The sequence below is a fragment of the Salmo salar genome, chromosome ssa22 (assembly GCF_905237065.1).
Source record: "Salmo salar chromosome ssa22, Ssal_v3.1, whole genome shotgun sequence".
NCBI classification, from domain to species: domain Eukaryota; kingdom Metazoa; phylum Chordata; class Actinopteri; order Salmoniformes; family Salmonidae; genus Salmo; species Salmo salar.
Genome location: NC_059463.1, coordinates 41,836,782 through 41,857,122, shown reverse-complemented (window position 1 = coordinate 41,857,122; position 20,341 = coordinate 41,836,782). Strand labels below are relative to the sequence as shown.

General features: G+C 42.7%; 2 protein-coding genes across 2 annotated transcripts in view; both read left to right on the top strand.

The window, feature by feature from the left end:
- The first annotated feature begins 10,399 nt into the window (after positions 1–10,399).
- Positions 10,400–12,999, top strand: LOC106583472 (zinc finger protein 184). Its single transcript, XM_014167682.2, has 2 exons — positions 10,400–10,732; positions 10,930–12,999. The coding sequence occupies exons 1-2, from the start codon at positions 10,555–10,557 to the stop codon at positions 11,682–11,684; spliced, it is 933 nt and encodes a 310-aa protein (XP_014023157.1). The 5' UTR covers positions 10,400–10,554; the 3' UTR covers positions 11,685–12,999.
- Positions 13,000–14,230: 1,231 nt separating this feature from the next.
- LOC106583473 (synaptophysin-like protein 1) overlaps positions 14,231–20,341 on the top strand; it is a 39,570-nt gene continuing 33,459 nt past the window's right edge. The window contains exons 1-2 of the mRNA XM_014167683.2: positions 14,231–14,541; positions 14,737–14,811. Coding sequence (XP_014023158.1) covers positions 14,527–14,541; positions 14,737–14,811 — 90 coding nt within the window. The 5' untranslated portion in view covers positions 14,231–14,526. The remainder of the gene's footprint in view (positions 14,542–14,736; positions 14,812–20,341) is intronic.

Below are 20,341 nucleotides of genomic sequence, written 5' to 3'. Positions count from 1 at the left end.
TACTAGTACTTCAGGGGATAGTCCAAGTGGGGGAGAGGACTCAAATTTTGGGACACACTTAAAATGTGGAAGATTTTTTTAATGAAATATCTACTAAGTTCTACAAAACATATTATATCCACTTTTGTGCCATGCTCAAATTTGTTTTAAATGGAACATCAGCTTTTTAGTATTAAAAGGTCCACCAAAAGTAAGAGTTAGATTTTTCCCTAAGCAGGACTGTCATGTTCCTCCCTCTGGGTTCATCCTCACCTTCAGTTCTTACAAGACATGGGGCACGTATATGGTCTCTCACCTGTGTGAATACTAAGACGATATTTTAGGCTTTTCTACTGAGTGAATTGTTTGCCACAATAACAACACTGATATGGTCTCTCCTGTATGTATAACTCATTTTATGATCTGTCAATAATTTACAGCATTCTTTACACTGTGTTTTGTATTTCTCCTCTGTGCGAGTCACCATATGTTCTTTCAGGCATATAATATGACTGAAGCATTTGCCACATTCACTGCACTGATATCGTTTCTCTCCAGTGTGTGTTCTTATATGGACTATCAGGTTATGTTTCTGGCTGAAGTATTTGCCACGTTCTTTGCAACAATTCGCTTTCTGCCCTGTGTGTGTCATCATATGCCTGGTAAGGGGATTATCTTCTGACTGAAACTTTTGCCACATACTTACCAGCAATTTGTTTTCTCCCCCGTGTGACTTCTCATACTGTATGTTCTGTCAGGTTTCCCTTCTTACTGAAACTTTGTCCACATACATTGCAGCAACACAATTTCTCCCTTGTGTGAATTTTCTGATGTGCTTTTAAAATGCTAATTTTCAGAAAGCATTTCCTGCAGACAGGACACCTGTGTGGTCTCTCCCCTGAGGGAGCCGCCCTCAATGGAACTTTCAACTCACTGGCTTCCCTGGTCTTAATAGAGCTTTGTCCTTTCTTTGTCCATGTTGTCTTTGATTTGAGTGGCTGTAACCATGACATTAGTCCTCCACTGTTCATCCCATTGTCACTTTCACTGTTCCCAATATGAGCTGCAGAACAATCAGAATTTATTGGAGAAAAGGGGCTTCAATTCACTATTTGGTTCTGATACTCCATAGCCCTCTCCATCAAGTTCTGTTTTGATTTATTCAGATGTGTGTGTTGGTAGAAAGTCCCCTACGTTCTCCACAATCTAGGTTTGGGGAAGATGTGAGGGCTGAGGTGGGTCATGATCATAGTCACTTTTCACACAGGGAAGAGTGAATATGAACTCTTTGATATCAGACTCTGAAGATGCTCTTCCTCATGACTGGTCCCAAACTCCTCCTGTTCCTCTTTAATCTGAGTGGGCTCTGGGTCCTCCTTGGCCAGTCTGGGGCTCCACTCCTGCTGCTCAGTGGGAACCTCCTCTTCAGGGACATGGAAAGTGAGCTGATGCGGGTCTGGAGCGATGTAGAGATTAATATCAGGGAGTAGGCTGACATACACTACCGGTCAAAAGTTTTAGAACACCTACTCATTCAAGGGTTTTTCTTTATCTTTACTATTTTCTACATTGTAGAATAATAGTGAAGACATTATAACTGTGAAATAACACATATGGAATCATGACCAAAAAAAGTGTTCAACAAATCAAATATATTTTATATTTGTGATTCTTCAAATAGCCACCCTTTGCCTTGATGGCAGCTTTGCACACTCTTGGCATTCTCTCAACCAGCTTCACATGGAATGTTTTTCCAACAGTCTCTAAGGAGTTCTCACATAGGCTGCACACTTGTTGGCTGCTTTTCCTTCACTCTGTGGTCTGACTCATCCCAAACCATCTCAATTGGGTTGAGGTCGGGGGATTGTGGAAGCTAGGTCATCTGCTGCAGCATTCCATCACTCTCCTTCTTGATAAAATAGCCCTTACACAGCCTGGAGGTGTGTTGTGTCATTGTCCTGTTGAAAAACAAATGATAGTGGAACTAAGCGCAAACCAGATGGGATGGAGTATCGCTGCAGAATGCTGTGGTAGCCATGCTGGTTAAGTGTGCCTTGAATTCTAAATAAATCGCTGACAGTGTCACCAGCAAAGCACCCCCACACCATAACACCTCCTCCTCCATGCTTTACCGTGGGAAATACACATGCAGAGACCATCAATTCACCCACACCGCGTCTCACAAAGACACAGCGGTTGGAACCAAAAATCTCAAATTTGGACTCCAGACCAATTGACAATTTTCGACTGGTGTAATGTCCATTGCTCATGTTTCTTGGCCCAAGCATGTCTCTTCTTCTTATTGGTGTCCTTTAGTAGTGGTTTCTTTGCAGAAATTCGACCATGAAGGCATGATTCACACAGTCTCCTCTGAACAGTAGATGTTGTGATGTGTCTGTTACTTGAACTCTGAAGTGTTTATTTGGGTTGCAATTTCTGAGGCTGGTAATTCTCTAATGAACTTCTCCTCTGCAGCAGAGGTAACTGGGTCTTCCATTCCTGTGGCAGTCCTCATGAGAACCAGTTTCACCATAGCGCTTGATGGTTTCTGCAACTGCACTTGAAGAAACTTTCAAAGTTCTTAACATTTTCTGCATTGACTGACCTTCATGTCTTAAAGTAATGATGGACTGTCGTTTCTCTTTGCTTATTTGAGCTGTTCTTGCCATAATATGGACTTGGTCTTCTACCAAATAGGGCTATCTTCTGTATACCACCCCTACCATGTCACAACACAACTGATTGGCTCAAGCGCATTAAGAAGGAAAGAAATTCCACAAATTAACTTTTAACAAGGCACACCTGTTAATTGAAAAGCATTCCAGATGACTACCTCATCAAGTTGGTTGAGAGAATGCCAAGAGTGTGCAACGCTGTCATCAAGGCAAAGGGTGGCTGATGATTCCATATGTGTTATTTCATAGTTTTGATGTCTTCACTATTATTCTACAATGTAGAATATAGTAAAAATAAAGAAAAACCCTTGAATGAGTAGGTGTTCTAAAACTTTTGACCGGTAGTGTATGATGTATGCTTATGCTCAATAACAAACATATCCATTAGCGAGAGCTATACCCACTGCATTATCTATCTCTCTCACACACACACACACACACACTCGCAAAAATACATGCTGTACACACACACACAGAGAGAGAGAGAGAGAGAGAGAGATAATGCAACAAACCTGGTTTGTGTAATTTAATTTCGAGTTTGAAAACCAAGTCCAGTAGCCTTTGCAAATTTCTTCCTCGTACTCTGTTATTGTTTTTTCCACTGCCCCATATATCTCAACAGCCGTCACTGTTCATTTCTCAGTAACAAACACATTCAAAGACTAGTTTTTACATTTTCAATTGAGTGATTGTCGAGCCGTTCCGTTCATATGCTAGCTAACCCGCACAGATGAAATGGGGACTACAAATATTTAGTTAACTGGTAATTGTAGAACTCTGTTTGAAACTGGAGCTAGCTAACGCCAGCTCATTGGTAACAGAAATATTTCCTTCAGGGGCAGACTGGGACAAGAATTTGGCCCTGGCATTTTATGCACACCAGCCAACATCACTGTACAAGCCGCCAACTATAAAATGTTTTATGAGATTGGAGAACACATTGGGAAGGATCTCTGACCATTTTCCATACATAATCTTTCCAAATACTTGATATCCTTCATCTGCGATTATGGACTGCCCTCTTCAATTCCAACCACAGGTTTTCAATTGGGTTGAAGTCCGGAGACTGAGATGGCCGTTGCAAAATATTGATTTTGTGGTCAATTAACCACTTCTTTGTGGATTTTGAAGTGTGCTTTGGATTATTGTCTTGCTGGAAGATCCACTTGCGGGCAAATGTCAGCCTCCTGGCAGAGGCAAGCAAGTTTTTGGTTTAAATGTCCTGGTACTATGGGGCTATTTTGCTTCCAGTGATCCTGGGGCCCTTGTTAAGGTCAAAGGCATCATGAACTTTATCAAGTACCATGAGATTTTTGCCAAAAACCTGGGTGCCTCTGCCAGGAGGCTGACACTTCACTGAGAGTGGATCTTATGTACTGTCACAGATGTACATACAGAATAATACAAATTGCCCTGAGGCCACATTGACAGTAAGTGTTAAGTGTTAATTACTATTGCAGGGCTCCAGCCTAACATTTTCCCCTGGTTTCACTGGTGCCACTAAACATGATTTGTTCTGACCCAACATCTTAAGTCATTCATAGGGCTTTATTAAGAACTATAATAGTTAGACTACTGATGTATTCAAGAAATACATCTAACTAACAAGTCCAAGCAGGAATGCATGATTCAACATATTTTGACGTGCAACCTAATCCAGTGATTGTCATGAATTTTGTCTTGACAATTAGACTATAGTTTACTATATTTTACTGTCAAAATAGGACTCCAGAATTTCCTACAATTGCATTTCAAAATGTTATACATCAGAATGCATTTTTCTCTTGAGCGCATTGGGGGAGAGGAGAGTGGCTTGCTCATCACAGTAGTGGGCCACAGAGAGGGCACAGGGGCAGGGCAGGCCCTTTCATTACATGAATCATGAGAATAATACACTCACTTTTTGTTCCGGCACCTCCCGATTTACAAATTAAGCACTGTATGTAACTTTCTCTCTCTGCATTTTTTATTTATGTATTTTTTTTTAATTCATAGTACAAAATTATCAACAACTTACATGGCTACATCAAACATGTCTAACACAACACAGGTATAAACAGGAAAATACTAAATACATACAAAAAATATATATATTTTTTTAATAAATAAAAAAAACGACAATTCTAGTGCAATTGTGTCCACTCTGAAAACATCTTCCTGAATCATTATAATGAGATGTTATTGTTATTAACTAGGGATAACGACTTAACAAGATTAAATTAAATCAAAAATATTTGTAATTTTGCTATAGAATTCTGGGATTTTGGTTTGGTGTATAAAGTATTTGACAACAAGAATAAAAAAAATGACAATCATTTCAATGGTCTTGTTATTATTGCAATAGTAACATATTATATCCTTCATGTCAAAAACATGGGTAGTGTTCAAAAAGGTAAATAAATATTCTGCAAGGTTTTCCCAAAATTCTCTCACAGATTCACATTCATAAGTCAGATTTTCCCCTTTTTAGCTGAAAACACAGATATAAAATCGATAGCCCAAAATTTGAACAACTGATTGGCTCAAATGCATTAAGGAAAGAAATTCCACAAATTAACTTTAACAAGGCACACCTGTTAATTGAAATGCATTCCAGATGACTACCTCAAACTGGTTGAGAGAATGTCAAGAGTGTGCAAAGCTGTCATCAAGGCAAAGGGTGGCTACTTTGAAGAATCTAAAATATATTTGATTTGTTTAACACTTTTTTAGTTACTACATGATTCCATATGTGTTATTTCATAGTTTTGATGTCTTCAATATTATTAGACAATGTAGAAAATTGTAAAAATAAAGAAAAACCCTGGAATGAGTAGGTGTGTCCTAACTTTTCACTGGTACTGTGTGTATATCTAACATTTACATAAGTATTCAGACCCTTTACTCAAGTCTTCTTGAAATGCATTCCAGATGACTACCTCATCAAACTGGTTGAGAGAATGCCAAGAGTGTGCAAAGCTGTCATCAAGGCTTGTAGCGTCTTCTTGGGTATGACGCTACAAGCTTGGCACATCTATATTTGGGGAGTTTCTCCCAGTCTTCTTTGCAGATCCTCTCAAGCTCTGTCAGATTGGATGGGGAGCGTTGCTGCACAGCCATTTTCAGGACTCTCCAGAGATGTTTGATAGGGTTTAAGTCCAGGCTCTGGATGGGCCACTGAAGGACATTTAGAGACTTGTCCCAAAGCCACTCCAGTGTTGTCTTTGTTGTTTTGGCTATGTGCTTAGGGTCTTGTCCTTTTGGAAGGTGAATATTCGCCCCCAGTCGGAGGTCCTAAGCGCTCTGGAGCAGGTTTTCATCAAGCATCTCTCTGTACTTTGCTCCGTTCACCTTTCCCTTGATCCTGACTGGTCTCCCAGTCCCTGCCACTGAAAAACATCCCCACAGCATGATGCTGCCACCACCATGCTTCACCGTAGGGAAGGGATGGTGCCAGGTTTCTTCCAGACGTGACGCTTGGCATTCAGGCCAAAGAGTTCAATCTTGGTTTCATCAAATCAAATCTGTCACATACACATGGTTAGCAGATGTTAATGCGAGTGTAGCAAATGCTTGTGCTTCTAGTTCCGACAGTGCAGTAATATCTAACAATTCCCCAGCAACTGCCTAATACACACAAATCTAAAGGGGTGAATAAGAATATGTACATGTAAGTCTATGGATGAACGATGGCCGAGCGGCATAGGCAAGGTGCAATAGATGGTATAAAATACAGTATATACATGTGATAAGTAATGTAGGATATGTAAACATTATTAAAGTGGCATTATTTAGAGTGCATTGTTAAAGTGACAAGTGATCCATTTATTAAAGTGGCCAGTGATTGGGTCTCAATGTAGGCAGCAGCCTCTCTGAGTTAGTGATTGCTGTATAACAGTCTGATGTCCTTGAGATAGCTGTTTTTCAGTCTCTTGGTCCCAGCTTTGATGCACCTGTACTGACCTCGCCTTCTGGATGGTAGCGGTGTGAACAGGCAGTGGCTCGGGTGTTTGATGTCCTTGATGATCTTTTTGGCCTTCCTGTGACATCAGGTGCTATAGGTGTCAAGGAGGGGAGGTAGTTTGCCCCCGGTGATGCGTTATGCAGACCACACCACCCTCTGGAGAGCCTTGTGGTTTAGGGCGGTGCAGTTGCCGTACCAGGCGGTGATACAGCCCGACAGGATGCTCTTGATTGTGCATCTGTAAAGGTTTGTCAGGGTTTGGTGTGACAAGCCTAATTTATTCAGCCTCCTGAGGTTGAAGAGGCGCTGTTGCGCCTTCTTCACTCTCTGTGTGAGTGAACCATTTCAGTTTGTCTGTGATGTGTACGCCGAGGAACTTGAAGAGTTCCACCTTCTCCACTGCTGACCCTTCGATGTGGATAGGGGGGTGCCCCCTCTGCTGTTTCCTGAACCCCACGACCATCTCCTTTGTTTTGTTGACATTGAGTGAGAGGTTGTTTTCCTGACACCTCTTTCCGAGTGCCCTCACCTCCTCCCTGTAGGTTGTCTCGTCGTTGTTGGTAATCAAGCCCACTACTGTTGTGTCGTCTGCAAACTTGATGATTGAGTTGGAGGCGTACATGGCCATGCAGCCGTGTGTGAACAGGGAGTACAGGAGGGGGCTGAGCACACACCCTTGTGGGGCCCCAGTGTTGAGGGAGCGGCCCATCAGAAAGTCCAGGACCCAATTGCACAGGGCGGGGTTGAGACCCATGGACTCCAGCTTAATGATGAGCTTGGAGGGTACTATGGTGTTGAATGCTGAGCTGTAGTCAATGAACAACATTCTTACATAGGTATTCCTTTTGTCCAGATGGGATAGGGCAGTGTATAGTGTGATGGCGATTACGTCGTCTGTGGACCTGTTGGGGCGTTATGCAAACCGAAGTGGGTCTAGGGTGGCCGGTAAGGTGGAGGTGATATGATCCTTGACTAGTCCCTTGCCTTCTTGGGTACAGGAACAATGGTAGCCGTCTTGAAGCATGTGGGGACAACAGACCGGGATCGGGAGCGATTGAATATGTCCGTGAACACACTTGTCACCTGGTCTGCGCATGCTTTGAGGACGCGGTTAGGGATGCTGTATGGGTCAGAAGCCTTGCGAGGGTTAACACGTTTAAATGTTTTACTCACGTCAGCCACAGAGAAGGGGGGGGCAGTCCTTGTTAATGGGCCGCGACGGTGTCACTGTATTATCCTCAAATGAAAGAAGTTTGGAACCACCAAGACTCTTCCTAGAGCTGGCCGCCCCTCCAAACTGAGCAATAGGGGGAGAAGGACTTTAGTCAGGGTGGTGACCAAGAACCCGATGGTCACTCAGGAGGCTGAAGAAATTTGGCTTGGCACCTTAAACCCTCACCAACTTTTACATATGCACAAGAGAGCATCCTGTCAGGCTGTATCACTTCCTGGTACGGCAACTGCACCACCCGCAACCGCAGGGGGGACAAACTACCGGGGGAAAACTACCTGCCCTCCAGGACGCCTACAGCCCCTGATTTCACAGGAAGGCCAAAAAGATCATTAAGGACAACAACCACCCGAGCCACTGCCTGTTCACCCTGCTATCATCCAGAAGGCGAGGTCAGTACAGGTGCATCAAAGCTGGGACCGAGAGACTGAAAAACAGGTTCTATCGCAAGACCATCAGACTATTAAAAAGCCATCACTTGCACCTTAGAGGCTGCTGCCCTATATACATATACTTTAAATCACTGGCCACTTTAAACATGGAACACTAGTCACTTTAATAATGTTTACATATTTTGCATTACTCATCTCATACATATATACTGTATTCTATTCTACTGTATTTTAGTCTATGTGTCTCCGACATTTATATATTCTTAATTCCATTCCTTTACTTTAGATTTGTTTGTATTGTTGTGAAATTGTTAGATATTACTGCACTGTTTGAGTTAGAAACACAAGCATTTCGCTACACCTGCAATAACATCTGCATGTGACCAATATCATTTTTATTTGATTTTGAGATAATGGACTCATTGATTTGAGCCATCTATTTCAGAACTTATTCATCATGATCTCTAGTCTTACATTGAGCTATTATATTCCTGAACTCTACTGATTCTGGTCTTCCATATGGCTGCTGGCTTTATCCAGAAACAACCCCAACATCCTCAAGACTTAGTGAGAGGTTGTTTCTGGATGACACCCGTGTATCCCGTTGACAGGGGCGCTACTACGGGATTATCGTAAAAATGGAAAATAAATTGACGTATCTAGCGTCTGAGAATGGCCATGTTCGATGGCATCAAAACCGTGATGTGTCATGGGTAAATTGTGATTGACTGGCTAATCTACAAATAACATTGAGTAGCTATTTATGAAGCAAGGTGATTTGTAGATTAGTCAGTCTCGTTTTTATAGTTAAAAGGAATACCGTTTTTGGCAAAAATGTACTTTTCGTAGCAGGTTTTGCAGAATTAGGTTAAGATTAGGAAAAGGGTTAGCTAAAATGCACAAAAATCTAATTTTGAAACCAAATTTGACAAAAGCTGTATCCCATCTAGACTTGACCCCTTTAATGTCGGCTGCAATATCAGTCCACCCATTGGGCGTGTTCGAACAGACCCCTTTTGTCAAGTCGGTGACCATCGGTGGTAAAGCCTTTCAAAGTGTTTTGTATTATGGGGATAAAAATGGTCTAACTTCCATCTACATGTCGAATGCATGAACTTTACAAAAATAATGTGATTAAAGGCCATGATGTTTTGACTGCCAGTTTCTGCAGTTGGTCTTCACCAACTTCATCCTTCAGCCGGTCTTCACCAACTTCATCCATCGCCTGCACTGTGGGAGGCTCTATTGTCAATCATTAGGGTGTTTTTGTTTGCCCCACCTGAACATGACCAAAGACATGACTGAAACAGGAACCAACTTTGCTGCGATTCATACAGCGGATATAAACAAATGAATGTGATATTTGAGGCTCTCTCAATGATTGTACACACACGAGTTTAGTTTTTGAGTGTGTGATATGGGGGTCAGAGACATGTTAATTTCGACATTATGAAGAAACTTTTATAAACAATGGCAACACTGCCATGTTCATCTGTACCTTGCTGTTTGAAAACCACACTAGTGTCCGACTTTCGGCTGTCGCAGATGCACCTTCCCCGACTTCACTCCTCGACTTTCATCTACAGTCGGTTGCTTTTCTCTTACCACTCAAACGAGCCCATAGTCATGGATCAGGTTTCACTCTTGCCAAAATAAGACAATGTGTTTCTATGGGCTTATTTTGGACCTAAGCTTGTCGCCTTCCTGCCTTTGGGACAACTCCCATAGTTAGGGTGGAGACAAAGGCATCTCATTATATACAGTTCCCTGATCAGGTGCTGATAATGGCCTTGTTTGAGAGGCTCAAAACCACAATGTATTGTGGGTAAATTGTGACCGACTGATCTACAAATAATAGTGTTATTTATGATTTGTAGATCAGTAAGTCAGTAGTTGTTTTGATGCGCTCGAACACGGCCATTGTAACAGTGTTGCTTCAATCCCTCTACTTACCAAAGGATTAGTGTCTATACATTTTTTCTTTATTTAACCTTAATTTAACTAGACAAGTCAGCTATATGGGAGTAGCCTATTAGCATTCAGAGAGTGAAACACAAATATGTAACATATAGAGCGAGTTTTCCTGCTCTTTTCATTTCCCTCCTATTTTACCCTTATTCATAAGATTCTGTAGCATTCCAGGTAGGATCGTTATATCAATGTGGTTCCTGAGATGACTACGCATTGTGATATGAGCAGATTTGCGCCGAAAATGTGTATCTGGAACGCACCCAGAATCTACGCATTCTACGTTTCTCGACTGTTTACTAGCCATCGGACTACGATTTGGAAACATTGCCTAAAACGCCAATACGGTAGTATTTTATTCACAAAATGACAAAGCTGAAGCTGCTAAATGTGTTTTTAAGTGAGAGATTAGCTGCAGCTGCTAAAGAAATATTTATAGAGGTGGAAAATATTTTAATCGAATACCAGGAAGAAATCACTCGTTCAAAGGCAGAGAATGACCGTCTTCGCGGGCTACTGGACGTCGCGTTCCAGTTTACGCCAGGTTAGGCTGCAGACCCATAGCCTAGAAATGTGACAATGTTTCATCATTATTTTATTTTAAATAATCGTGTAAATGTAATTTAAATACATTTTAACATCCCCTCCATGGTGGTACTGTACGTGCGAATGCCAGAACAGTCCACTGTTATCCACCATATCATTTTTGACTACATATCTTCCTTTTCTTCTCTTCGCTAGCACAACAGCCCATTCAGCTTATAGCCTCTGATGAGGAGGTTTCCCCTAAGCATCAGCAGCACTGTGAACAAGAGTGGAGCCCCAGTCTGGGCCAGGAGGACCCAGAGCCAACACAGTTTAAAGAGGAACATGAGCTCAGGACCAGTCAGTTGGAAGAGCAGTTTCAAGGGCTGGAATCGGATACAGAATCCATATTCACTCCTTCCTGTGTGAAAAGTGACTATAATCAGGATTCGCTTCAGCCCTTAAATCTTTACCAAATTCAAACTGTGGAGGTCGGAGAGGGAAACACTCCGTCTCTCCCCGCCAACAGAACTGAAGCAATCAAACCAGAACCTGAAGGAGAGGGCTTTGAAATATCCGAACCAAGCAATCCACAATCCTTCTATGCCATGAATCTAGACAATGCCGAAGCTCAGAGTGAAAATGGTATATATTTCAATGAGATAGACAGTGATGGATTTCCCTCTGAGTTTGAGGTACCACAGCCAAATCAACCGAGGAGTGCCAGGAGAGGGCAAAGAATATGCATAGCAAAGACTGTGAAAAAGAACACTGATGAGAAGCCGTACCAGTGCAACGTCTGTGGGAAAAGTTTTCATCACATGTCCAAACTTAGAACACATCTAAGGGTACACACAGGAGAGAGGCCATTCAGCTGTCCAGAGTGTGGGAAATGTTTCAGCCAGTCTGGCGAAGTCAACAGACACCTTAAAACACACAATCGGCACAGGGCCTATTTATCCGGCCTATGAGAGAGATGCACCCTCTCTTGTGTCGATCTATGAATAAATAAAAAAATAAAGATAGCTGTTTTTTGTTTGAAAACAAGTGTTCTTGCTATTTATTTATAGGGGTGGGAGATATTATGGCTACCATTCCACTCCGTTCAGCAGGACAGCATTTGTTTGTTTGTCCTGTGGCAGTTGAAATAGCATTAGCCCAAATTGACCCCAATTGTTATACAGACTTGTTTACCAATGTACACATGAAATCCATTCAGAAACATATTTGGACTTACTCACTCTTGGCACTCATTGGACCCTAAGTGTAGGCCTAATCTCTGTTCATGTTATGGTATGAATACTGTTGCTTAAAACAGAAAATGTGACTATTGTACATTAATGTCTTTATTGCATATTTTGTGGTGTTTGAACATGTCTGTTTTCCATTGGGGTGTTTCATAGCCATTAGTATTGCTTGACTTGGACTTGCTACGTCAATCTGAAGGCCCTTCAGATCTTGGACCCTGGAGATCACAGGACAGGGCATGGTTGAAAAATGTCCTAAACATTCATTGCACTGCTAGCCAACTGTATTTTAAAACATTTTTGATTTGGAATCAGGGAGATTATCACAGAGATCCTATAAAATCTATGGATTCTAAAGGAATGCTAATCATATCAAACTGTTTGTCGCTCAGTCACACAGACCATGTGTTATGTTGTTCCTGCATTGGTTTACACATGGACATGAACTGTATTTATATTACTGTAGCAAATTTGGGTGGTAGCCTCGACCGGGACTCGAACCCGATTCCAGCAACTGTCAAGCCAACTGGGACAAACCTCTTGAATAGGGTTGATAGGTGTTGGGTTAAGGTCACTACACTACCCCCTTCCTTCGGGAGAGCATGTCCCCACACTTCTATGTACCGAGTCCCTCACGTGGATACACCTCTCCGATGGCCCCACAGGCTTCCATCCTACTTCTGACACTAATGTAGCAAATTTGGGGGGTATCCCCAACCAGGACTTGGTCCAGCCCGGGTCCAGCGACTGTAAAGCCAACACCTTAAATGTTAAAGGGATACTTCAAGATTTTGGCAATGATGCTGTTTATCTACTTCCCCAGACGAACTCGTGGATACCATTTTTATGTCTCAGTAGCTAGGTTTCCAACCAATTGGCAACAGATTTTCATGCGAATATAAAAAAAATATGCAATAAAACTATATGCATATTTTCCCACCAGAGATGTGTTTCCATCAAATTGACTTGTTGCAGATAAAAGGCTGTGCATGATGACGAAGTGCCCATAAAAAACCTATTGCGGTTAAATAAAAAAATGCAAGTTCAAATTGCTTTCCATCGCATTTTCACTGATGGTTTTCTCACAAAAAATGTTATATAGGGAGTGTGCCCACTCTAGTATTGGTTTTCCAAACTCAGTCTTGGCCCCCCCTGGTTGCAGGTTTTGGTTTTTTACCCTAGCACTACACAGCTGATTCAAGTAACAAACTCACCATCAAGCTTTGATTATTTGAATCAGCTGTGTAGTGCTAGAGCAACAAAAAAATGCACCAAGGTTGGGAAACCCTGGGTTAGAGTGCACATACATCCCTTATACTCAACTCTGGACATTGAAGCCAGTTCCACTGCATTTTTTCATTGTTCCCCTCTAGTCAGGGACTGATTTATACCTGTGACACCAGGTGTGTGCAATTAATGATCAGGTAGAACAGAAAACCAGCAGGCTCTGGACCTCATAGGGTAAGAGTTGAGTACCCTTGGCCTACATGATGAGATTATTATGGACAAACGAGTGAGATTATTTTTATTTGTCAAATGGCAGCCAAGTATCAATGATTATGTCATGAGAATAATCCCCACGATATTTATTGGAAAGGAGCATCAAGTTTATCACCTTGCACTTTCAACACCCTGTGAAGTTCATAATTTATTTAATCTGTAGTTTAATAAACTGCATGATTTCCCAACGTAGTAGTGGTAGATGTCATCGCCTTCAATATGATGGTTACTATATAAATATGTGCACATAAGTGTTTACACAAACATTTGTCGCATAATACATATTACAGACACAAAAAGATCGCACCTTGACTAGAATATTTTGTATTGTCAACATTTGGAAAGTTTCCCCAAAAAATGATTCTATCTGGCCTGTCATGACATGTTTTATCCGACATATACTTTACTCGCGTAAAAAGTTTGGATGGAAACCTGGTCTGTGTCCAGTAGGAAGGAAGTTGAAGGTACTTTCACGAGCCAATGCTAACTAGCGTTAATGCCTAGCAAATACACATAGACTTCCAGTCAAATGCTATTTTGCAACTTCCTTCAAAGTGAACGTAGAGACACAAATAGTATCCACGAGTTCATCCGACTCTGGGGAAGCAGATAAAGGGACTCATTGCCACAATCCAGAAGTATCCCTTTAAGCCAAGAGGTCGCTAGGCATTGGGTTGTGGCTACATTATAAACATTACAACACATTTTCAAATGGAACAAGAATGGGCAGATCAGGGCCCAAATGACTGCAACTGGTTCGAATTTCAAGTAAATATGCCCTTTCTCTTTAAGAACAAGTTGCCCGTTCAGTAGGTGGCGACAATACATCAATAGGTGTATTCTGCCATAAAACTTTAAAGAAGAAGAACAAGTTGTTTGTCACGTGTGCTTATGCAGTTTAGAAAGTTTGACAGCAGTTTTACAACGTCAGCTAACCGAGTGGTGTGTTTAGCTGTTTTCTGCTGCCGTTCAGTCGAATGTAATTAAGGTTCACCCCTTTACAATATTTGTACGTTTGGGAGAATATAGGGTTTCTTCCGGTATAGCGAACTGCTTAAAATCGAACATGGAAGTTGTTCAGGTAAGTCGGTTGACAAGAGTTTTCGTTATATTAGCTAACAGTTAACGTTAACTAGTGAATTGGACCAACATTCGTGACATTTTATTGTTGGGAGCTAACTAGCTGCCTACTTCTACTAATTAAAAAATACATGAAAAAATATCTCGCTTGACCACCGTCATGATTCAGATGTTCTTTTTTCTCTTCCAATTTAAGAAACTTCTGTCGGGATTCAATCTTGACCTGGGACCTTTGAAAGAACCTCTGGGATTTATTCGGATTCTAGAATGGGTAAGATGCCCTCTTAATCCTTTTAGAGGATTTCGCCAAAATGTAATGTTGCAACCCATTGCTATGTCTATTGTCTCGCAATTGTCACAACACTACACTTGCTAGCTACGTTAATTAACTAGCTAGTTTGTCATGTTCTTGGTTAATGTTGCGCGCTAGTTAGTCAGCTAGCTACTTGTTTTTTTGTAGTTTAATTTCGGAGTAATGTTAGAAGTGTATTGATGCAGATAGCTACCAAATGATCTAGTACACTAACGTTAGTTAGCCCAACCTCCAAGGCATCTGATCGCTAGATTTCCTCGGCAACACCCTTTTCAACGATTGTCTATGTAGTTACGACTCATAGCTACAACAATTGGATCAGTGACTGACAAGTCACTCTTCAAGATGATCATACAAGTGTTTTTTTTTCTTCTCACATTTATTTAACCAGGTAGGCCAGTTAAGAACCAGTTCTCATTTACATCTGCGACCTGGCCAAGGTAAAGCAAAGCAGTGCGACAAAAACAACAGTTACACATAAACAAACGTACAGTCAATAACACAATAGAAAAATCAATGTACAGTGTGTGCAAATGTAGAAAAGTGGGGAGGTAAGGCAATGAATAGGCCATAGAAGCAAAATAATTACAATTTAGCATTAACACTGGAGTGACAGATGTGCAAGTAGAGATACTGGGGTGCAAAAGAGCAAGAAGATAAATAACAATATGGGGATGAGGTAGTTGGGTGTGCTATTTACAGATTGGCAGCGTACAGGTACAGTGATTGGTAAGCTGCTCTGACAGCTGATGCTTAAAGTTCCAGTCATTGGCAGCAGAGAACTGGAAGGAAATGCGTCCAAAGAAGGTGTTGGCTTTGGGGATGACCAGTGAAATATACCTGCTGGAGTGTGTGCTATGGGTGGGTGTTGCTATGGTGACCAGTGAGCTGAGGTAAGGTGGGGCTTTACCTAGAAAATACTTATAGATGACCTGGAGCCAGTGGGTTTGGCAATGAATATGTAGCGAGGGCCAGCCAACGAGAGCATACAGGTCGCAGTGATGGGTAGTATATGGAGCTTTGGTGACAAAACGGATGGCACTGTGATGGACTACATCCAATTTGCTGAATAGAATGTTGGAGGCTATTTTGTAAAGGTTTTGTTGCGAAATAGGAAGCTGACTCTAGATTTAATTTGACTGGAGATGCTTAATGTGAGTCTGGAGGGAGTGTTTAGTCTAACCAGACACTTAAATATTTGTAGTTATCCACATATTCTAAGTCAGAACCGTCCAGAGTAGTGATGCTAGTCGGGCGGGCGGGTGCGGGCAGCGATCGGTTGAAGAGCATGCATTTAGTTTTACCAGCATTTAAAAGCAGTTGGAGGCCACGGAAGGAGTGTTGTATGGCATTGAAGCTCGTTTAGAGGTTTGTTAACACGGTGTCCAAAGAAGGTCCAGATGTATACAGAATGGTGTCGTCTGCGTAGAGGTGGATCAGAGAGTCACCAGCAACAAGAGCGACATCATTGATGTATACAGAGAAAAGAGTCGGCCCAAGAATTGAACCCTGTGGCACCCCCATAGAGACTGCAAGAAATCTGGACAACAGGCCCTCCGATTTGACACACTGAACTCTATCAGAGAAGTAGTTGGTGAACCAGGCGAGGCAGTCATTTGAGAAACCATGGCTATTGAGTCTGCCGATAAGAATACGGTGATTGACAGAGTCGAAAGCCTTGGCCAGGTCAATAAAGACAGCTGCACAGTACTGTCTTTAATTGATGGCGGTTATATCGTTTAGGACCTTGAGCGTGGCTGAGGTGCACCCATGACCAGCTCTGAAACCAGATTGCATAGTGAAGGTATGGTGGGATTTGAAATGGTCGGTGATCTGTTTGTTCATTTGGCTTTTGAACACTTTAGAAAGGCAGGGCAGGATGCATATAGGTCTATAACAGTTTGGGTCTAGAGTGTCTCCCCCTTTGAAGGGTGGGATGACCGCGGCAGCTTTCCAATCATTGGGGATCTCAGACGATGCGAAAGACAGGTTGAACAGGCTAGTAATAGGGATTGCAACAATTTTGGCGGATAATTTTAGAGGGTCCAGATTGTCTAGCCCAGCTGATTCGTAGGGATCCAGATTTTGCAGCTCTTTCAGAACATCAGCATTTGGGTGAAGGAGAAGCGGGGGGGCTTGGGCAAGTTGCTGCAGGGGGTGCAGAGCTGTTGGCCGGGGTAGGGGTAGCCATGTTGGAAAGCTTGGCCAGCCGTTGAAAAATGCTCATTGAAGTTATCGTAGATTTAACGGTGGTGACAGTATTTCCTAGCCTCAGTGCAGTGGGCAGCTGGGACGAGGTGCTCTTATACTTTAGTGTCCCAAAACGTTTTGGATGTAGTGCTACAGGATGCACACTTCTGTTTTGAAAAAGCAAGCCTTTGCTTTCCTAACTGACTGTGTATATTGGTTCTTGACTTCCCTGAAAAGTTGCATATTGTGCGGGCTATTCGATGCTTATGCAGAACGCCACAGGAGGATTTTGTGCTGGTCAAGGGCTATATCTGTTCTTAGTTCTACATTTTTTTGTTGTTGAATGGGGCATGCTTATTTAAGATGACGAGGAAAGCACTTTTAAAGAGCAACCAGGCATCCTCTACTGACGGGATGAGGTCAATATCCTTCCAGGATACCCGGGCCAGGTCGATTAGAAAGGCCTGCTCGCTGAAGTGTTTTAGGGAGCCTTTGACCGCGGACCCATTACGGACGCAGGCAATGAGGCAGTGATCGCTGAGATCCTGGTTGGAGACAGCAGAGGTGTATTTAGAGGGCAAGTTGGTCAGGATTATATCTAAGAGGGTGCCCATGGTTACGGATTTAGGGTTGTACCTGGTAGGTTCCTTGATAATTTGTGTGAGATTGAGGGCATCTAGCTTAGATTGTAGGATGGCCGGGATGTTAAGCATATCCCAGTTTAGGTCACCTAACAGTACGAGCTCTGAAGATAAATGGCGGGCAATCAATTCACATTTGGTGTCCAGGGCACAGCTGGGGGCTGAGTGGGGTGTATAACAAGAGGCAACGGTGAGAGACTTGTTTCTGCAAAGGTTGATTTAAAAAAATAAAAATAATAATACATTTAAAAAAAATAAAAATTTTGAGTTTGGGCACAGAACTCTGCAAGCTATCTCTGCAGTAGATTGCAGCTCCGCCCCCTTTGGCAGTTCTATCTTGTCAGAAAATGTTGTAGTTGGGGATGGAAATTTCAGGATTTTTGGTAGCCTTCCTAAGCCAGGTTTCAGACAAGGCCAGGACTTCAGGGTTGGCGGCGTGTGCTAAAGCATTGAATGAAACCAACTTAGGGAGGAGGCTTCTGATGTTAACATGCATGAAACCAAGGCTATTACGGTTACAGAAGTCAACAAATGAGAGCACCTGGGGAATGGGAGTGATGCTGCAGGGCCTGGGTTAACCTCTACGTCACCAGAGGAGGAGTAGGATAAGGGTACAGCTAATGGCTATAAGAACTGGTCGTCTAGTGCGTTTGGAACAAAGAGTAAAAGGAGCAGATTTCTGGGCGTGGAAGAATAGATTCAAGGCATAATGTATGGTAGGATGTGAGTACAGTGGAGATAACCTCTCTCATCGTCACTCAATGTCTAGGTTTTTGTCTCTAGAGGCACCAGTTAAGCCAGGTGAGGTCACCGCATGTGTTGGGGGTGGGACGAAAGGCGTATTGGGCTGGGTGCTCTACTGTCAACTAAGACAATCACTAACCAAAACAGCAATAGACAAGGCATATTGACATTAGGGAGAGGCATGTGTAGCTGAGTGATCATAGTGTCCAATGAGTAGCAATAGGTGATTCAGTAGTCGCTACTACGCTAGGCGAGCTGGAGATAAGGCGACTCAGACAGCTAGCTGGCCGGGGCTAGCAGATGGGCCTTCGGCGACATCGCAATGGAAGAGCCTGTTGAAACCACCTCGAACGATTACGTCGGCAGATCAGTCGTGAGGGATCGGCGGGGCTCTGTGTCGGCAGCGAAGGGTGCAGGCCAATTGGCAAAAGCGGTATTGTAGCCCAATAATTAGCTGGTGGACCTCTTCGGCTAGCCGGGAGATGGGCCTAGTTCGAGGCTAGCTCAAGGCTAACTGGTGCTTGCTTCGGGACAGATGTTAGCCAGGAGTAGCCACTCGGATTGCAGCTAGCTAGCTGCGATGATCCGGTGTAAAGGTTCAAAGTTTGCGGTAGGAATCCGGAGATGTGGTTGCTTTTTCTCTATGTCCGATATGCTCTGGGTTGAGATGATCATACAAGTATAAGTAAGGTTCTTCGGTTGTTACAGTAGTTATTATACACTACATGACCAAAAGTATATAGAGTTGGTCCCCCCCTTTTGATGCTATAGCAGCCTTCACTCTTCTGGGAAGGCTTTCCACTAGATGTTGGAACATTGCTGCTGGGACTTCCTTAACTTCAGCCATGAACATTAGTGAGGTTGGGCACTGATGTTGGGCGATTAGGCCTGGCTCGCAGTTGGCATTCTGATTCATCCCAAAGGTGTTCGATGGGGTTAAGGGTCAGGGCTCTGTGCTGGACAGTCAGGTTCTTCCACACCTTGATTTGTGCACGGGGGCATTGTCGTGCACGGGGGCATTGTCATGCCCAAACAGGAAAGGGCCTTCCCCAAACTGTTGCCACAGTTGGAAGCACAGAATTGTCTAGAATGTAATTGTATGCTGTAGTGTAAACATTTCTCTTCACTGGAACTAAGGGGCCTAGCCCGAACCATGAAAAACAGCCACAGACCGTTATTCCTCCACCACAAAACTTTACAGTTGGCTGTATGCGTTGGTCCCGGTAGCATTTTCCTGGCATCCGCCAAACCCAGATTAGTCTGTCGACCTTCCAGATAGGGAAGCGTGATTCAGCACTCCACAGAAAGCATTTCCACTGCTCCAGACTCCAATGGCGGCATGCTTTGCAGCAATCCAGCCGACGCTTTGCATTGTGATCTTAGATTTGTGTGCGGCTGCTCTGCTATGGAAACCATTTAATGAAGCTCCCGACAAACAGTTATTGTGTTGACGTTGCTTCCAGGAGCAGTTTGGAACTCGTAGTGAGGACTAGGGTTGCACATTTTGGGGGAATACTCAGAAGTGTAATCATTCTGTGGGAATTAATGGAAATGTATTCAAATGAATATGAATACAATTTTAAATATATATTTATCATATGGAGACACACAAACCTTTTACTTTATCATAAGTAGGCATAATTGCAAATTATTAAATCTTTCCAATAGAAAGGAAAAAAAAGGAGTTATGAATTGAACCTTAAATGAGTTGACTCTTCACATGGGATGATTTCACTGAACAACAAAAGGGAATATTGAATGATCCATCACATCTCCCAAAAATGTTTTTAACATATCTGTAAAATGATAGTCTAGAAACTAAAGCATTGGTTGTCTTCCTCTCGGGCTTCCAAGTCTTCTCCCTGGACCTCCTCAATGTCCACCTCTTGAACATCAGACTCTTGAGGCCTCCT

What these genes read in the sequence shown, in the direction of transcription:
- LOC106583472 (XM_014167682.2), top strand. Translation starts at nt 10,555, where the DNA reads ATGACAAAGCTGAAGCTGCTAAATGTGTTTTTAAGTGAGAGATTAGCT. An exon ending in CGCGTTCCAGTTTACGCCAG is followed by an intron (nt 10,733 to 10,929) that starts GTTAGGCTGCAG and finishes TCTCTTCGCTAG; the next exon opens with CACAACAGCCCATTCAGCTT.